The sequence below is a fragment of the Pinus tabuliformis genome, chromosome 4_1, assembly GCF_031772625.1.
Source record: "Pinus tabuliformis cultivar Carrire ecotype Pingquan chromosome 4_1, CPIR1, whole genome shotgun sequence".
NCBI lineage: Eukaryota > Viridiplantae > Streptophyta > Pinopsida > Pinales > Pinaceae > Pinus > Pinus tabuliformis.
In genome coordinates, this window is record NC_142303.1 from 69,454,848 (window position 1) to 69,471,509 (window position 16,662).

A 16,662-nucleotide genomic window follows, 5' to 3' on the forward strand; every position below is an offset into this window, starting at 1 on the left:
GCTCTGCGTGAACCCTTGGTTGGTTGTGCGTCCCTCTCTCCAGCTACTGCGCTGATCCTCCCGGTGCTATCTCTGCCTCTCTGCTTCTGTATTCACTGCCCCTCAGCTGCAACTCTGATCACTCTCTCAACTTTCTCAGCAAACCAAGCCCCAAAAAGTCGAAATTTTGATCTCTTGGTGTGTTCTCCAAGTGACCCTTAAGACTTCTCTTATACTTTTCTCGTTGATCAACGGCTGAGATTAAGTCCCTAATCAACGGCTAAGATTAGATCTGGCTTGATCCATGACTTTTGGACCATGCTAACACAATTTTATATTAATTCACATTACTATTTTATTTTCCCTAAGTTTAGACTTAGGGACTCCATTAAAAATATTAATTATTTTAATATCTCCCAAACTGTTTAGAATCTGCCCAAACTCTTTCTGGGTATTGGAGATCTCATGTGCCTTAGCCTCTCCACCAATTTTCGTGGCTAGAGCACATCCGATGCTACTCCAAACCAACAACCCTTCTCTTCCATGGGTTCCAGCTTCGTCCTCTGCTCCTTGGGGATATAAGAATTTGTGAGACATCCAAAGATACAAAGATGTCCCACATGAGGCTTCTCTCCAGTGAAAGCCTCCTCCGGAGTCATATTCCCCAATACTCTCTGAGGAATCATGTTTTGAAGATAAACAACAGTATTGCAAGCCTCAACCCACAAAAACAAAGGCAATCCCTGATCATGAATCATTGCTTTAGCAACCCCAACAATAGTTTTCTTTTTCCTTTCAGACACCCCATTCTACTGGGGGTTGTAAGGAACAATGAACTCTCTCCTAATGCCCTCCTGTGCATAGAAGTTAGAAAACCCACCATCGGTGTACTCACCACCATTGTCTGACCTCAAGACCCAAATCTTCCTACTTGTCTGTTTTTCCACAAGAGATTTGAACTCTTTAAAGCGACTGAATACCTCACCCTTGGTCTTCAGGAAATATATCCAAGTCCTCCTAGAGTAGTCATTAATGAATATAACATAATACTGATAGCCACCCAAAGACACATGAGACATACGGCCACTAACATCAGTATGAATCAAGTCTAGTATACCTGTAGATCTGCTGTCGCTTGTTGGGAATGGTAACTTGGTGTACTTATCCAAAGCACACCCTCTCCAAACCTCATAATGCTCGACACTGAAATCAGGAACTCGAGTAGTGATCTCCCTTAGTACTCTCAAAGCTCCATGATGCATATGCGCCATCCTTCAGTGCCATAACTTGCACAAGTTTCTACTGCTAGTGGTACTGGTGTGAGTGCTACTAGATGTGCTACTCACCAATGCTCCTGCCGACTGAAAACATAACCTGTATAGTTTCCCAGAGCGAAATCCAATCACTTTGGCCGAAGTGATGGAAGCTCCCCTGGGATGCATCAATACCTGCCCTTCTGAGAAAGTGACGTCAAACCCCTCCTCCTCCATAACAGACACTGAAATCAAGTTCTTCTTCATCCCCAGAACATACAAAACATCCATGACCTTCAAAGGAGGCAAAGACTCCCTCTCAAAGGTCACAGTCCCCACACCAACAATTCTCACAGTGCGGTCATCTCCTAGTACAATCTCAATATCAAGTGCCCTCTCTGCAAGCTCTGAAAAGAACTCCCATGCACCTGTCATATGGCAAGAAGCCCCGCTGCCTATGTACCACACATTGGATGATGTACTCCTAATATATGTAGAAGTAATAAATGCAAAGTCCCGGTCAAAATGTGAAGCAAACTGCTCCACCTCTGTGGAAGCTGTAGTACCCTTCCTCCCCTTGTCCTTCCCCTCAGGGCACGTAGCAGCATAGTGTCCCATCTTCTGACATGCCCAACATTTGACTTTGGACATATCGTATCTTTCTTCTTGTTCTTCTCTTTTCCCTTAGCTCCATCTGATGAGGCCCCTTTCTTGACCTTCCCTTTGTTCTTCCCCTGGTTGTCAAGGCTACATCCTCCTCATCTGCTATCTTCACCCCACCACTGCTAGTCTTCCATATCTCATGCTGCACACAATCATCCTAAAATCTGTCCCAATTGGGAAGATTCTCCCTAGAGGTAACAACATCTCCAAAGAGCTCCCAAGACTTATGAAGTCTCGCTACAACTATCCTAACTAATTCCGTGGGTGCAACTGTCTCACCAATAGCAGTGAAATCATCATGTATCTGTTTGACCTTGCCAAGATAATGAACTACACTTTTAGCTTTTGTCATCCCAATGTTCTTCAATTGTTCTTTGAGTACCATCTTCCTTCTCTCATTGGTACTCTGATAGAGAGTGGTTAGAGCTGTCCACATCTGATATGCATATGTGTTTCCTCTCACTTGAGGAACCACATGATCCTTCAGACTGTCCATCATAATCCTTTTTGATTTTGCATTATTTTTTGTGAATTCAGCAAGTTCATCTGCAACAGTGGGAGGTACAACCACTTGCCGCACTATGTCCCAAACTGTTGCCTCCTCAAACACTGTCTGAATTTTGTCCTTCCAAACAACATAGTTGGATATCCCATCCAGTCTGTCCTCTATCCTTAAGAACATGGCCATGACTACTGTCCAAAATTTACAAAACCAAGAAAATGGAGAAATGAACTTTCTAGCACACCTTACTATCCCAAAAGTTCAGTCTGTGTGAAATTTCACCTTGTTGTCCCAAAATATCAGTTTGCTGTCCAAAAATTTAGTTTGTTGTCCAAACCACTGTTTGCTGTCCCAAACTACTGTCTGTTGTTCAAACTGCAATTTTCAACCTGTAGCTTTGATACCATGTTGAAATTTGATGACTAAAAAAAGTTTCCAACAATCCCAACCTGGTTTTAATTTCACCTTATCACTCCCATTCAGTTAAATGCCCTTTCCCATAAACATACATTCAACATATAGAATTATTGAATTGAAATTTTCAGATTAAAACACATGGGACTGTCAACAAATGCTGAAAATAAATATGGAAATAACCAGACCAGTAACACACATAAAAATACACACAGATTTTTGGTCAACTTAGACCTAGGCAAAACCCCTTCAATCTTCTCCTGGGAAAATCTGTTAGAGAGCTCTTCAAATTTACTTATCTTTCAAGTTCAGGAAAAATACATTTGCAGACAAAACAAAACAACAAAATACAACTTATCTCTTCAGCCCAAAACTCCTTGAAAACCGTGCCCACTTTGCTTCGATTTCCGTGCCCACTTGAAGTTGAAAATATGTACTGTACGGATACGATTGTATGGACTATATGGATTTCTGTACCACTGTATGGACTATATGGATTTTTTTTTTCATTTTTTTTCCAAAACTTATCTCGAATGGCGTGCAGCTCACAGCATTCAATGTTGTTCTTACTGTACCTTCTTCTATCTTCTAAACCTTGATTTCCCTACCCAACTTTTCCCAGAAATCACTCCTTCAGCTTGTTGCAACAAATTTCTCCTTTAGAACTTTTCTCCAGCTCTTAGCCTTGTTTCTCCAATCTGCTCATGAAGAATGAATTCAATCTCTTTTTTCTTTTCCCCTTTTTGTTTCCCTAAATGACTTTTGGGCAACCCTAAGATCTAATGACTCAGATTCATTTAGATCAAGGGATGAGAATAAATGTGCGTTTAATTCTCACTTTCTATTCTTTTAACTCACTCGTTAAATAAAGTACCCACATTGTACTTTATGTCTAAAGTCGCTTTTCACTTTATAATTTAACATTGACTTTACCACTTATAAAGTCACTCTCACTTTATAAAGTCACTTAGGAAAAGAATTATTTTGGACACTTACCTAGGTAGAGACTAACACATGGGAAACCACTTGTCCAAGGTACATTAAAAAGCAACACAAGGATGATGGCTTGAACCCTGTCACAAGATTAAAGGAAGAATGGCTTCACAAAATCCATGAAGAAAGAAGATCAACATGATAAGATGCAAAGAAAATAGGAAGCCATGTAGTTATCCCCATGAAGACTTGGTTGCTAATGCATTTATAAAGACAAGCTATAAAGCTTGTGATTATGACTTCCAAATTAAAAGGAAGTGAAAGAATTTCCTCTATGCTTTAGAGGGAGTATGAAGTCTCCTTAATATTTGTGAAGGAGCAAGGATCTATTCCCTAAATGAAGTGAAAATTGGGATCTCCTCTCTGGTTGAGAGGGAGTGATGATAAACATCACATTTGTGTTCTCCTCTTCATGTATCATGCACTTGACCAAGACTAACAGCTGCAAGTCTATGTGAAGGCCATGGAGGGGAGAATGGTGGATTGAGGATTTGATAAGCATCTGAAATTTCCTTGAGGATAGAAAATCCAAGATAGGAAATGGACCGACACTCTTTGAGGATTAGACAGGTATCCAAGATAAGAGTAGTTGAAGAGGACCGATATTCTTTGAGGATTGGGAATCCAAGATAAGAATAATACTTAAAGTACATACCTAGTGAACATCTGGATGGGGTATGTACCTTGTAGAAGTAGTGTGGTATTTCACGTAAAACCTCCCAACATTATGCTCTTGTATGAGAAAGAGCATGTCAAGTTAAGGCCTTACTATGTTGACAATGCTGGTCATAATGTTGATGCTTAATGATGGCTTACCAATCCGACTTTTCTTATGAGAACTCTTCAGATTGAGAATAACCTTGTACCAGGGGTACAATTATGAATAACTCCCTAGTTAAGAGGGAGTTTTGGAAAATGTAACTAGTTTTGGTCTTCATAATTGTCAATGCAGTCAAATCATTATGTATATCTTAATGTAGAAGAAAAAGAAGAAAGAAAAATATTATTTTTAAGCATGGGTTTCATGCTCCATTTTGATGGTCTTCTAGGTAGAGCATGTTCTTCATGCTTCTAGGGTTTTGTCATATCAAAATAATATTTTTCTTGAGTCAAGAGAGTTATTATAATTTGTATAAGACCCTATTGGGCAAGTTGTAACATGTAAAAGAAATTAATTGTGAGTCTAGAAAGTCCTTGGAACCTCCAAAGCACAAGTTGGTCGTCTTGGGCGAATTGAATCCACCTCACCCACCAGGTGAATCGTAAATAAGCCAAGTCATCCCTGACAGTAACAAGTTGGCCTAGAAGAGGCTATTCGACCTCATGGAAAGGCTATAAATACAAGTAGCTTCGACCTCATTTGGTATCATTCGATCATCTCAAGAAGGAAGTTTAATTCGAGGCAAGGAATAAGGAAGAAGCTGGAGTGAAGGTCATGGAAGCAAGAAGTCAAGAAGATCTGTTTTTGGACCTTATTCTCTCACACGCGCGAAGGTTATTGAATATGCTGCTGCTACAAAGGCCGGGATTTCAAATCTAGTGGCAGGTCCGAAACTTTTTGCAAGAAGGTCAAGATTTGAAGCCAAATGACTAGAAGCAAGCCAAATGACTAGAAGCAAAGGAGGAAACACCCTAGCGAATGAAAGAGACTAAAATTTGGACTTTTCTGCTCACACCTGTGAAGTGATATAGGGTGTTTCAACCACTACAGGGCCGAAGGTTGTAGGTCGAAGTTGGGGTATGAAGTTGAAGTTGTAAGTTGGTTGAAGCAAGAATAACCCTTGTTGACTTGGTTGATCTTTAACTTAATTGGAAGGGCTTCTTGGAGGGCTGACTTGGTGCTTGGAGGACTTGGTCTAGGGCTTTGGGTCTTGGTTTTCTTATTTGAAGCAGAGTCTATAAGAAGAGGAGATTTTATGGGTTTTCCCCTTGGAGGGATTTTGCCCTAGCTTGGAGCCTATAACTTGTGTCCATTGTCTTTATTGTTTTGCACTTGATAATTATTGTCTTATGAAAAAGATCTAATAAAGAAACACAAGAAGATAACTGAAGTTCACAAGCAATTATTAAGGTTAAGGAGAGTTTGAATCGATAGCTTCCCTACTGCATTCTTCAACAAACATATCATTTATGTTTTTTGGACATTTAATTTTAAATGCCATTTAGAGCCTCAATGTTTATGTATTATGCCGTAATATATTAATTACCTTTTTTGGAGATTTACTTTTATGCATCTCATGAATTATAGTATATGTCTCTAAATGCGATTTTGCATATTTGTCCCTATATCTGTTAGAATATTTAATAATGTTCATGTATTAACTTAGGATTTTGAATTAATGATGGGATGCTTGAAAGTTATAATATCAGGTTACAATGTTATGTTATGTCATGCTAATAAAATTACTCAAAATTAACTAGCAGATGAATAACGTCAAAGTTATCTCTTCTTTTATCATTTCTCTACATGTAATATGTTTAATTATTAACCTGAAAATCCTGCCATGAGGTACATATGTAGCCCTTAGCAAAAGGAGTGTTGCTTAGTAAAGATGCGAGATTGTTAGACCTAGCTTCTTATTCTGATCTTATGGCTATTTTAGTTGCTCTAAGGAAGAGGATACAGAGTTCTTTGTATACACCATTCCATTTTCCTCTTGTTTTTTGGTTGCTGATGTAATGATTTTTGTATATATAAGAGTATCTTTTATAATAAAAAGAAAATTAATAACGAGCAATATAAATCGTTAAACTCGAATATTTTGTGTGTAAATGTTTACATATACCTTGTTCTGCATAAATATTTGTTTCTTAGGTGTTTAATATCTATGCTTTTTTAAGCTGAATGGACTTTGAGTCAGGCTGGATTTTGAGTCGATGCTATGTTGAAGGCCTTATCATGTCAGATCTAAAGCATGAGGTCATTTCAAGTCTCAGAAATTTGTTATGAATGATGTTACAGTATTAGATTTAAGACATCGGAAAATGCCATTAATTATATAATTCATAACTGAAACAAAGTGCTAAGATAGTTAATAAGTCAGTGATGACTAACATATTTTAAATTCATCACCTTACAAAATGCTGTCCATAAGTCCAAAATGGTACTTAATTTTCTACCATCCATGTAAGCAAGAAGCCTGCCTATAATATAATTATTTATCAAAGATGATATATCGTTGAAAATACTTTTCCAAAATTTTGGATATGCACCCTGTTTAAATTATTGCTACCATCCATGTAAGCAAGAAGCCTGCCTATAATATAAATATTTATCAAAGGTGATATATTGTTGAAAATACTGTTCCAAAATTTTGGATATGCACCCTGTTTAAATTATTGATAGGTTAGCATTTGCAATTTCATGAACATATTTATCTGAGACTTTTAAGGTTATAACATGCTGCTTCCTTTGATGGTTCTAGGTTGAGAATCCTATTTCTTTTGATACCTATGTCAACATTTGGGTCATTTAAATCATATAGTAGCATTCATTTAGATTCTAGAGTACTAAACCAATGAATAAAATATTAGATTCACTTCTTCAAGTCGTGGTTATATTGTTTTGTTACCAATCTAATAATAATTACTTATTTTCAAGTGAGTTGTAAACATGAAAAGTGGCATAGTACAGGTCCACAGAATGGATTGAACAAGGCATTCAGTTTTGTATGTTGTCTATAGTTATTGGTCTCAACATATATATTATTCGCATAATGTACTAGTCTGTTGTTTTCATTTGTTGCAGTCAAGGCAATGGGTGCTACTGAGACGCATTATTTGCAATTACAAGATATAGTTCCAGAAGAAAATGTTGTATGGATTGATGCAAGTGATGGACTGTTTGATGCTTCAAGGCATTTTGCTGAGGTCAAGGTGGTTGGAATAGATTGTGAGTGGAGACCAAATTATTTGAAAGGAAAGGGGCCAAACAAGGTATTACTGTATTGTGTTTGGTCTAGATCTTTATTTTCGCGTCTTAGAAAGAATGGTTAGACCTATGAAGCACTTATGATTTGAGTTCTATGTTAATTTGTTATGCAGTTATCATATGATTCTTATGGTGGTTTTTTGTCATGCACAAATTATATGGTCAGTTCTATAGAAGCACTGACATGGGGATACATTTAGAAATGAAACTCAATTGTAAATTCTTGGTAGCTTAACATGATTTAGATGCAATTTTATAGTTTTGTAAACTAGATCTTATTTGGAAGAATAGTGCATTTATCAATATCTTTCTAGTTGTACTTGCAACAGTTCTATGTTAGTAGGCACTTGCTGCAGAAATTAAAAAAAATTGCCCAATTTGAAATTTCTACCTCACTTCAATGAGGTTGCGGATTTACCACATAGAACTTTGGTTGTTATGGTTCAACTGTAATATTCAGAAATACACCTGCAAATATCTCGAATCTTCCTATCCCTAGTCTAGCCAAGTTAAGGTACCACAAAATACTGCAACACTAGATCAATGCAATTGCCCTTAGGGCATGATCTGGTCAAGTATGTAGATATGAAAATAATATTCATTAATTGGCATGTGTCACTTCATTTATAATTATTGTTTATTTGATGTTTATTTGTGTTCACTACATTGAATGTCCCTGAAAGATGCTATCCTCAAAGCATTTTTATGGAAAGTCTTCATGCTTCTCTTTTTCTGAAGTTGTGATGGTTGGAAATATGAGATTATAAAAGCTATGAAGCATTGCGTAGAAATCTCTTATTCTGAAAGGGTCAAATCACTTTAATTCAATTTTTGAAAAACTGTGTGTAGTGACGCTTTTAAAATAGTCATGCTCCTTAGGGTTTGCAAATGCTAGCCATATAGCATCACAAAAGTACATGGAAAGACAACTCTAGCACTAGCCTCCAAATCTACATGTCCATCCTAAAGTTTATGTCCTCAAACCTTAGGTCTTCAACTCTTGCATCAACACAAGCACCAAGATTTAAATGGAACATCAAGATTTCAATAACGAATTCTTTTATCAAGCAAGACATCACACCAAGCTCAAGACCTATCAACTCATCTCTCACATGGCTTTAGCTGTGCTCTGCCTTCGGCTATAGCTGTTGCTGCTCCATCAATCGAATACCAACTCATCACTAGGAAAATTCTATCACTGCAGCAACTGATTTATTTTTCCTACCTATTCCACAATAAGTTATTTATGAAATTACTTCAATAAACATTAAAATAAATACTGCTGCAGATATCACACCGTAACACATAAACAAACATATGCACAAGAATCAACACATTGACACAGTTATTTTGGACAACAGTCCCTGGAAAAACCCAATGTGGGAAAACTAGTGCAGCGAGGTTTTTATTATTTAGCAATTCTCCAGTACAACAGGGTGCCAAACTCGCTTACCAACAGCGAGAAAAAATTCTCCACCACTTCTCCCAATCCTAGCGTCAGCCCGGCTGACCTCTGCGTGGCTCTCAGACCCTTTGCGTCAACCCCTTCTTGACTGCGTCAGCCCTGGCCCTCTCTGCATCACCCACGTAGGCCTAGTTAATGATTGCGTAGTTTCCCATTGCCTCTGCGTCTGCTTGAAATGCCTTGCACCTGCCTCTGACCTCTAGTGGCTAATCCCATCTCTCTGTTCCGTACTTGCTGCCTATTGATTGCTCACTAGACCACTGGTTCAATTTCTTAGCTAACCCCGCTCCAGAAATTGAACTGATTGGTCTCCCTTAGTGTGTTCTCCAAGTGACCCTCAAGCCTCCTCTTATAGTTTTCTCGTTGACAAATCAACGGCCGAGATTAAGTCCCTAATCAACGACTAAGATTAGATTAAGTTCCTAAGGTAACCTTTTTAAATCAATCTTGCAGATTGAAGGCTAGCCCCTTCAATCTAGAGAGGGCTCTCTTTGACAACCTAATCACTAAGCTTAGTAACTGGTTGTGTCTTCAAACAATGGCTAGATCTTAAGTAGGTTTGCGTTGGAAATAGGGTTTGGTTGGGATGAAGCAATTAATCCTTCGAGCAATGGATTCAAATCAAGTTTTTAGATACAGTTACCAAGATATTGACTGTATGAATCAAGAGGGACAAGGGTAGGATAGATGGCAAATTGTAGAGATATCAAACATCATTTGAATGGTAGTAGAAGGAGAAAAAAATCCACTATAGCAGGGCATGAAACATGAATCCTGCAAGTTTTAGGAGAGAGTGCGTATGTTTAAACCATATGAACTAGAGCCTTAACTAATGAATTCTGTAACATAATCTCATTTAAACATTAGAATATAATGTTGATTTGGGGTAGCATCGGATGTGCTCTAACCATGAAATTTGGTATCTCCAATACCCAGAAAGGGTTTGGGGAGATTCTAAGCAGTTCAGGAAATATTAAATAATTAATATTTTTAATGGAATCATTAAGTCTAAACTTAGGGAAATTAAAATATTAATGTGCATTAATATGAAACTGTGTTAGAATGGTCCAAAAGACACGGATCAAGCCAGATCTAATCTTAGCCGTTGATTAGGGACATAATCTCGGTTGTTGATATGTCAACAAGAAAAGTATAAGAGGGGGCTTGAGGGTCACTTGGAGAGTACACCAGATGATCAATCATTTTATTCTCTAGAGCGGAGATGCTAAGAGAGATAGAATTGGTGATCAGAGTTGCAGCTGAGGGGCATTGAGTACAAAGAGATAGAGAGGCAAAGATAGTGTCGGGAAAGCAGCGCAGGAGCTAGAGAGAGTGACGCAGTAGCAGCCAGGGCTCACGTAGGGCCATGCAGAGGCAACTGAGAGCTGCGCAATGCTTCAGAGAGGCCAGCGTTGCTGACGGAGAGGGACAGAAGGCTAATGCAGGGCCTTGAGGCTGATGTAGACCCATTCTGGGTGACACAGGGCCAACGCTGGGCAAAGAGAGGCTGACGCAGTCCAGAGAGGCAAACGTTGGGGTTTCTCGGGTAGATTAGAGCTGAGGAGTTGCTGGAAGGTTTATCTGGGGTTTTAGCCGAGACATTTGTCTCAGACTGAGAGATATTACTGCCAGGGAAATTCTCTGTTGGGTAAGCCAGATTTGGCACCTAGATTGTACTCTGAAATTTCTTAATAAGAAAACCGTCAAATAACTGCACTGGTTTTCTTGCATTGGGCTTTTCTGGGGACATCGGTCCAAAAATAATGGTGTTATTTGGTGTGATTGTTTCTGTTTCCTTCAGTTGTTGATGTGTAATAAGTTGAGCATGCACTAGTGTTTATTTTCAAAATTACATTATAAATAACTTGTTAAGTAACAGAACAAGTAGGTAAGAATAAATCAGATAAAGTGCATGGAGGGTTTCTAACTGGTAGATTTAGAAACTTCAACATATAAAAGATAAATGATATCACATAGAAAGGAAACTATCACAGAGGAAAACTGACTGAGTATACCATCATAGGAATCTTTGTATCATGAACATAATATTCTAGTCCTCTTGGCACTTGAAAAGATAAATAATTTGATCACACAAAGCAAAAGAGACTACTTTGTTTCAGAATCCAACCTTTTTTCTCCTTTTACACTTAATTTATAGAAATACTACATAAGTTTTAGATCCACAATCTCTGGAAAGTATTAATTACAATAATCCTCAAGATCCAAAAGAAATGGATTTGAAAACCTCTTCATTACTATTTGAAATAATCAAGGAAGATATAATATTCAATCCCCAAGTCGAATTGATGAGGTGGCCTTTAGCTATTGACTTGGCATTTTTATAGGAAACAAAATTTTGAAAAATCTAGAAAATTAGGTCTTAAATATACATCTGAATCTCTCAAACCATGATAGCTTTTATAAAATTGAGGAAGGTTTTTGTTGTTTGGTTTGTTCCCTCAGAAAACCTCTTTTGGTTTTTCAAAATTCATCTCCATATATTCAGAAGTTGCTTTTGGAAACAATGATTGAAATAAGAAAAAACGTAATTACAAAATCTGTTAAAATAGGCTTCAAAGTTTCCTTTGTATTTTCCAAACCATGATAGCTAGGTAAAATCGAAAGAGGTTTTTTTAAATCATCGTGTTACCAAAAAAACCTCTTTTGGATTTTTAAAATTCCTTTTCAACTGTTCGGAAACTGTGCTTGAAGACGTTGACTAAAACAAGGAAGAACATGTTGGAAATTGTTAAAATTGGCAACTAGTGCCAAACTCCATGTGGGTCATCTTATTTATGGCAGCTAATATTTTTCTTGGATCCCTCTCATCGAGAGGTGTAGGATTGATCCAAAGATCATTCGATTCCGATAAGTATTCATGGAGTTATGAATTTATTTGTGTTATAAGACAATTTGTCAAGGTCGGCCAGCAACCAAATAACCCACACATGTGCTCCACGTTTTAGTATAAAAAGAGGTGACTTGATAGTCATTTATACACACACTTCACTCTTGATTTCTCTCCACTTGTTCTGGGTTTTAGTGGAAGAGAAATCTAGGAGAAGGATGCCCTAGCTGCAGTCCTAAAGAATGCCCTAGCAGTCCTAAAGTGGATGATCTAGCCGCAGTCCAAGGGAGAAGACCTCTGATTCTATACACTGCCCAACCTGCCCTCTAGGTTGCCTAAAGGAGAGACATAGCATGGTGAAGAAGACCTATTCACGCTGCCCAAATACGCAGATCTATCCTGCCCTAGCCACAGTAAGGAAGACCAAACAGTGTGGGTTTTTGCTGGTTGTTTCAGGGTCATATGTGAAGGCTGAGATGTTGTTAGGAGGGCTGAGCTATCTTCCTATTGGGACGAGGTAGATGAGCGCTGTTTGGGTTTGATGTGTGGGCCGTAAGCTACAACAAAGATACATGGGACAGCGTGGACTATTTTGGGGTCATGTTATACTCTTATCTTCAGTGTGGAGGCAGAGGGTTTACACTATCATAGGCCACATTTCATGAGGGCAATTCTGGGCCAGATTTGAGGATGGTTAGGGATTGTTTTGTGCCCTAACCAGTCCCAGAAATTACAACAGTAATGTAGTGACAATCAACAGCGTTTCTATGGTGTGTTGGCACTGGGCAGCAAGGAAGATAGGACAACAAGGTCACATGGTGTAGCAAAGGAAGATGGGACAACAGCTATGGCATGGCACAATTGGGACAACAACTGTGATGGGACAACAACAATACAATTGGGACAACATTTGTGATGGGACAACAGCAATACAATTGGGACAACATCAATACAAATGGGACAACGCTATGACATGGTGCAACAATGTCCAATTGGGACAATAGTATGGTAAGCAAGGTACATCAAGCACATGGTGGCAAGCATGGTGCTGCAAGCACATTGGGCAAGGTGCAGTAAGCACATGGTGGCAAGCATGATGCTACAAGTACATGGGACAACAGTATGGTAACATGGTACCGCATGCCACATGGGACAACAATGTGGCAACATGGTGTAGCAATGGCACATGGGACAACAATGGTACATGATGCAGTACAGTGAGGTATAGTATGAGGCAGCACTGGTGAGTGCAGCAAGATGATAAGGTACAACAAGTTGTTGCAGTACAAGAAGGTGCAGCAGTATGGTAATGAGTTCCAGAATAGTGATGATGGGTGCAGCATGGTGCAACACAGTGAGGTGGAGTGTGATCACGAGGTACAACACAATGCATGGTGATGGAGTTACTTAGGAGAATCAATTGAAGCAGCATATCTTCAAGTGAGTTCAGCTACCTCATGTATCATCTACTTAGAGATGATCTATGCTCTTACTTAGATAAGTCAAAGTGTTGACTTCTGTTGTATATGTACTATCTCTCTCTCTCTGCTGAACCATTGAAGAACATATAAGAAGAATTGATCAAGGGTTTCCCCACATTGGGGTTTGTCCCTAGCTAGCGCCACATCTTGTGTCCTCTTGTCTTGGCTTGTCTTCTGCGATCTATGTTTATGTTCTATCTGTAATTTACTTTAACGCTAATGTGATTGCTAATCTGGAAAAGATATTGTGCTAATTGTGAAAATTGAAATAAATCGCTCTAAGCATAGAACATACCTAAAATTAACAGAAATACTGAGAGGGGGGGTGAATCAGTATTTCTTAGCAATTAGCACTTTTAAATCTTTTCAGAGAATCAGTTAATCTTCAATTATTTTTAATGTTTATGCAGTAGTAACAGTAAATAAAAGAACACAATAGACACAAGAATTTTAGGTGGAAAACCCCCATCCGGGTCAAAAACCACCGAACACTTTTCTAATAAATTCTTTAATCTTCAGCCCCAACTGAAATGAAAGCGACAACTTCTTAGAATTCTAGAAAAGCATTCTTCTCCAACTCCCACTGGAAGGATGCCTCAATGCCTTGGTTTCTTCAGTAATCAACTGAATGGATGCCCCAACACCCTCGCAAGCCTCAACTCGCCCTAGCACCACCCTACCACCCTGAAGTGTTTACAGGCCCCAACTTGTAGATGACTTCATTCACCTGCCTAGCACCACCCTACCACCCTATAAAGACAAAAATTAAATACAAAAGTGTGGACTCCCGTTCCAGAGACAATGATCCATGATACAATATGATTTACAATGATTTTAACCGAACACCCAATCACACTATAACCTGCAACCCAATAATGACATCATCCCAACAGAGACTCCTATACCTCCTAATAATGCCTTTTCGACTCTAGGCAGATTAACTCTTTTACAATAATGATTCTTCCATTGATGGCACTTTTACGAATGACTCTTTTACAACTTTACAATGATGACTCTTGGCCTGGACACTTCTTCACAATATACGAATGGCTGTTATGTCTTCAAAGGATGTCCCGCTCAATGTTGCACGAAGCGGCCCCCCCTGGCAGATCCAAGCCCCGAAGCGCATCCCGTACGGAAGCACCTAGGAAGCGTGGCCCGAAGCGGCGCTTCCGAATTTGGAAGCGCCGCTTCCTGGAATTTTGGAAGCATGGTATGGAAGCGCCACTTCCAGGCCTCTGAAGCGCGGTTCGTACGGTGCTTCGGGCCTCAGAAGCGTGGCGCTTCGGAGGAGGAAGCATACGCTTCCTGTACGCTTCGGAAAGGAGGCTGCGCGCAAGGCAAAAAAACAATTTTTTTTTAATTTATGTTAACTTAACATAAAGGGGGTGGGTTAGGGTGAGGTTAGAGTGAGATTAAGGTGAGGAATGAAAAGAATAAAGCCCCCATTTATTCCTCATTATCTCACTTTGAGTTTATGAGAGTTGGAGAAGAGAAGAGAAGAGAAGAGAGGAGAGGAGAGGAGAAGAGAAGAGAGGAAAGGAAAGGAGAAGAGAGGAGAGCTTGGAGGAGTGAAGGAGGAGGAGCTTGGAGGACTTCATCTACAAGAGCTAAAGAGGTAAGTTCAAACCCCAAACTCCCTTATTTTTTTGACAATTTTTTTGTATTTTTCTCCTCCCTCTCCTACTCTTTCCCATTGTTTTTACTTGCTCCTTTACTTACAGGTTGTCCACCAGCTATATCCATATTCCAAAATGGTGTTCGTTTGGCTTCTATGTATCATTCCACTCTTGGTTTTAATGATAGCAAGGGGGAATAGAAATAGAAGGGATGAAACACAAGAGGACAATGGTCCCAATATGAGTGACCCAATGTATGATGAGGAGGAAGGGTTTGAAGAGGAAGGGGATGAACCTGAAGAGGACACTGAAACACAAGATGGGAAAGCTACATCAACACCCTTGTGGAACTATGTGACCAAAATTGATGGGGGAAAGGGTGGTGGATCTTACAAGTTTGTGTGCCCTCATGGTTGTCATGAAGGAAAACCATATTGTGGTTCATATACCTGTTTGAGGAGGCATATTTGTGGGGTGCTGGACAGTGATGAAAAAAAGGGTCCTGTGGGGGTACAAATTTGCCCAAACATTTCAGCTGAAGAAAGAAGAAAATACATCCAAATAGAGATGGCTGCACAACAAAAAAACAAGAAACAAACTCATTCTGAATCAAGTGCAACCTCTAAATTTGGTAGCTGCTCATCTCCTCATGGTACTTCTGCAAGCTCTGGAGGTAGAAGAACAATAGGGGATTTCCTTAATGTTGCTGGGAGGGATGATGTGGATGGAAAGATAGTCCGTTTTCTTTGTGCTTGCGGTGTACCATTCAATGTGCTTTGCTCTCCCTATTGGCATGAAATGGTAAAGGCCATCAATGAAGCCCCAAAAGGATACAAGGCCCCCAACTATGAGAAAGCTAGAACAGTGTTATTAGAAAGAGAAAAAGCTAAGGTTCAAAGAGCTTTGACACGTTTTACAAATGAGTGGCTAGATTCTGTGGTATTCATTGTATCAGATGGGTGGACAAATATTAGAAACCAACATTTGATAAATGTTCTTGGTGTTTCTTCTAGTGGTGCAGTATTTATTACATGTCATGACTCCTCCTCCATCACTGCATTTGCACAAAACATTGCAGATCTCCTATTGAAATCAATCAAAGATGTTGGTCCGAATAATGTGGTTCAAGTGATCACAGATAATGCAGCAAATTGTAAGGCAGCAGGAAAAATTATTGAGCGTACTCATCCACACATCTTTTGGTCTGGGTGCCTGGTTCACACATTGAACCTTTTGATGCATGATATTGTGAAGCACAAAGAATGTGGGTGGATTACTGAGCTTTACAGGAGAGGGAAGCAACTCATTAAATTCATCACAGGGCATACAAGGGTAAACTACTTCTATAGCACTTACTCCAAGTTGCAGTTGCTTAAAATTGCAAAGACAAGATTTGCTAGTTATTACCTCACCTTTAGGCAGCTAGTGAAGGTGAGACAAGCTTTAGCTAATCTGGTGTGTGCTGAAACATGGGATGAAATTAACACTGACATAGATGGTGCTAATGCAGTCAA

General features: G+C 39.1%; 1 protein-coding gene across 1 annotated transcript in view; it reads left to right on the plus strand.

The window, feature by feature from the left end:
• Window positions 1-16,662, plus strand: part of LOC149174181 (uncharacterized) — a 177,276-nt gene that overhangs the window by 109,967 nt on the left and 50,647 nt on the right. Inside the window, exon 6 of the mRNA XM_089419220.1 lies at window positions 7,553-7,740. Within this exon, the coding sequence (XP_089275346.1) occupies window positions 7,553-7,740 (188 nt within the window). The remainder of the gene's footprint in view (window positions 1-7,552; window positions 7,741-16,662) is intronic.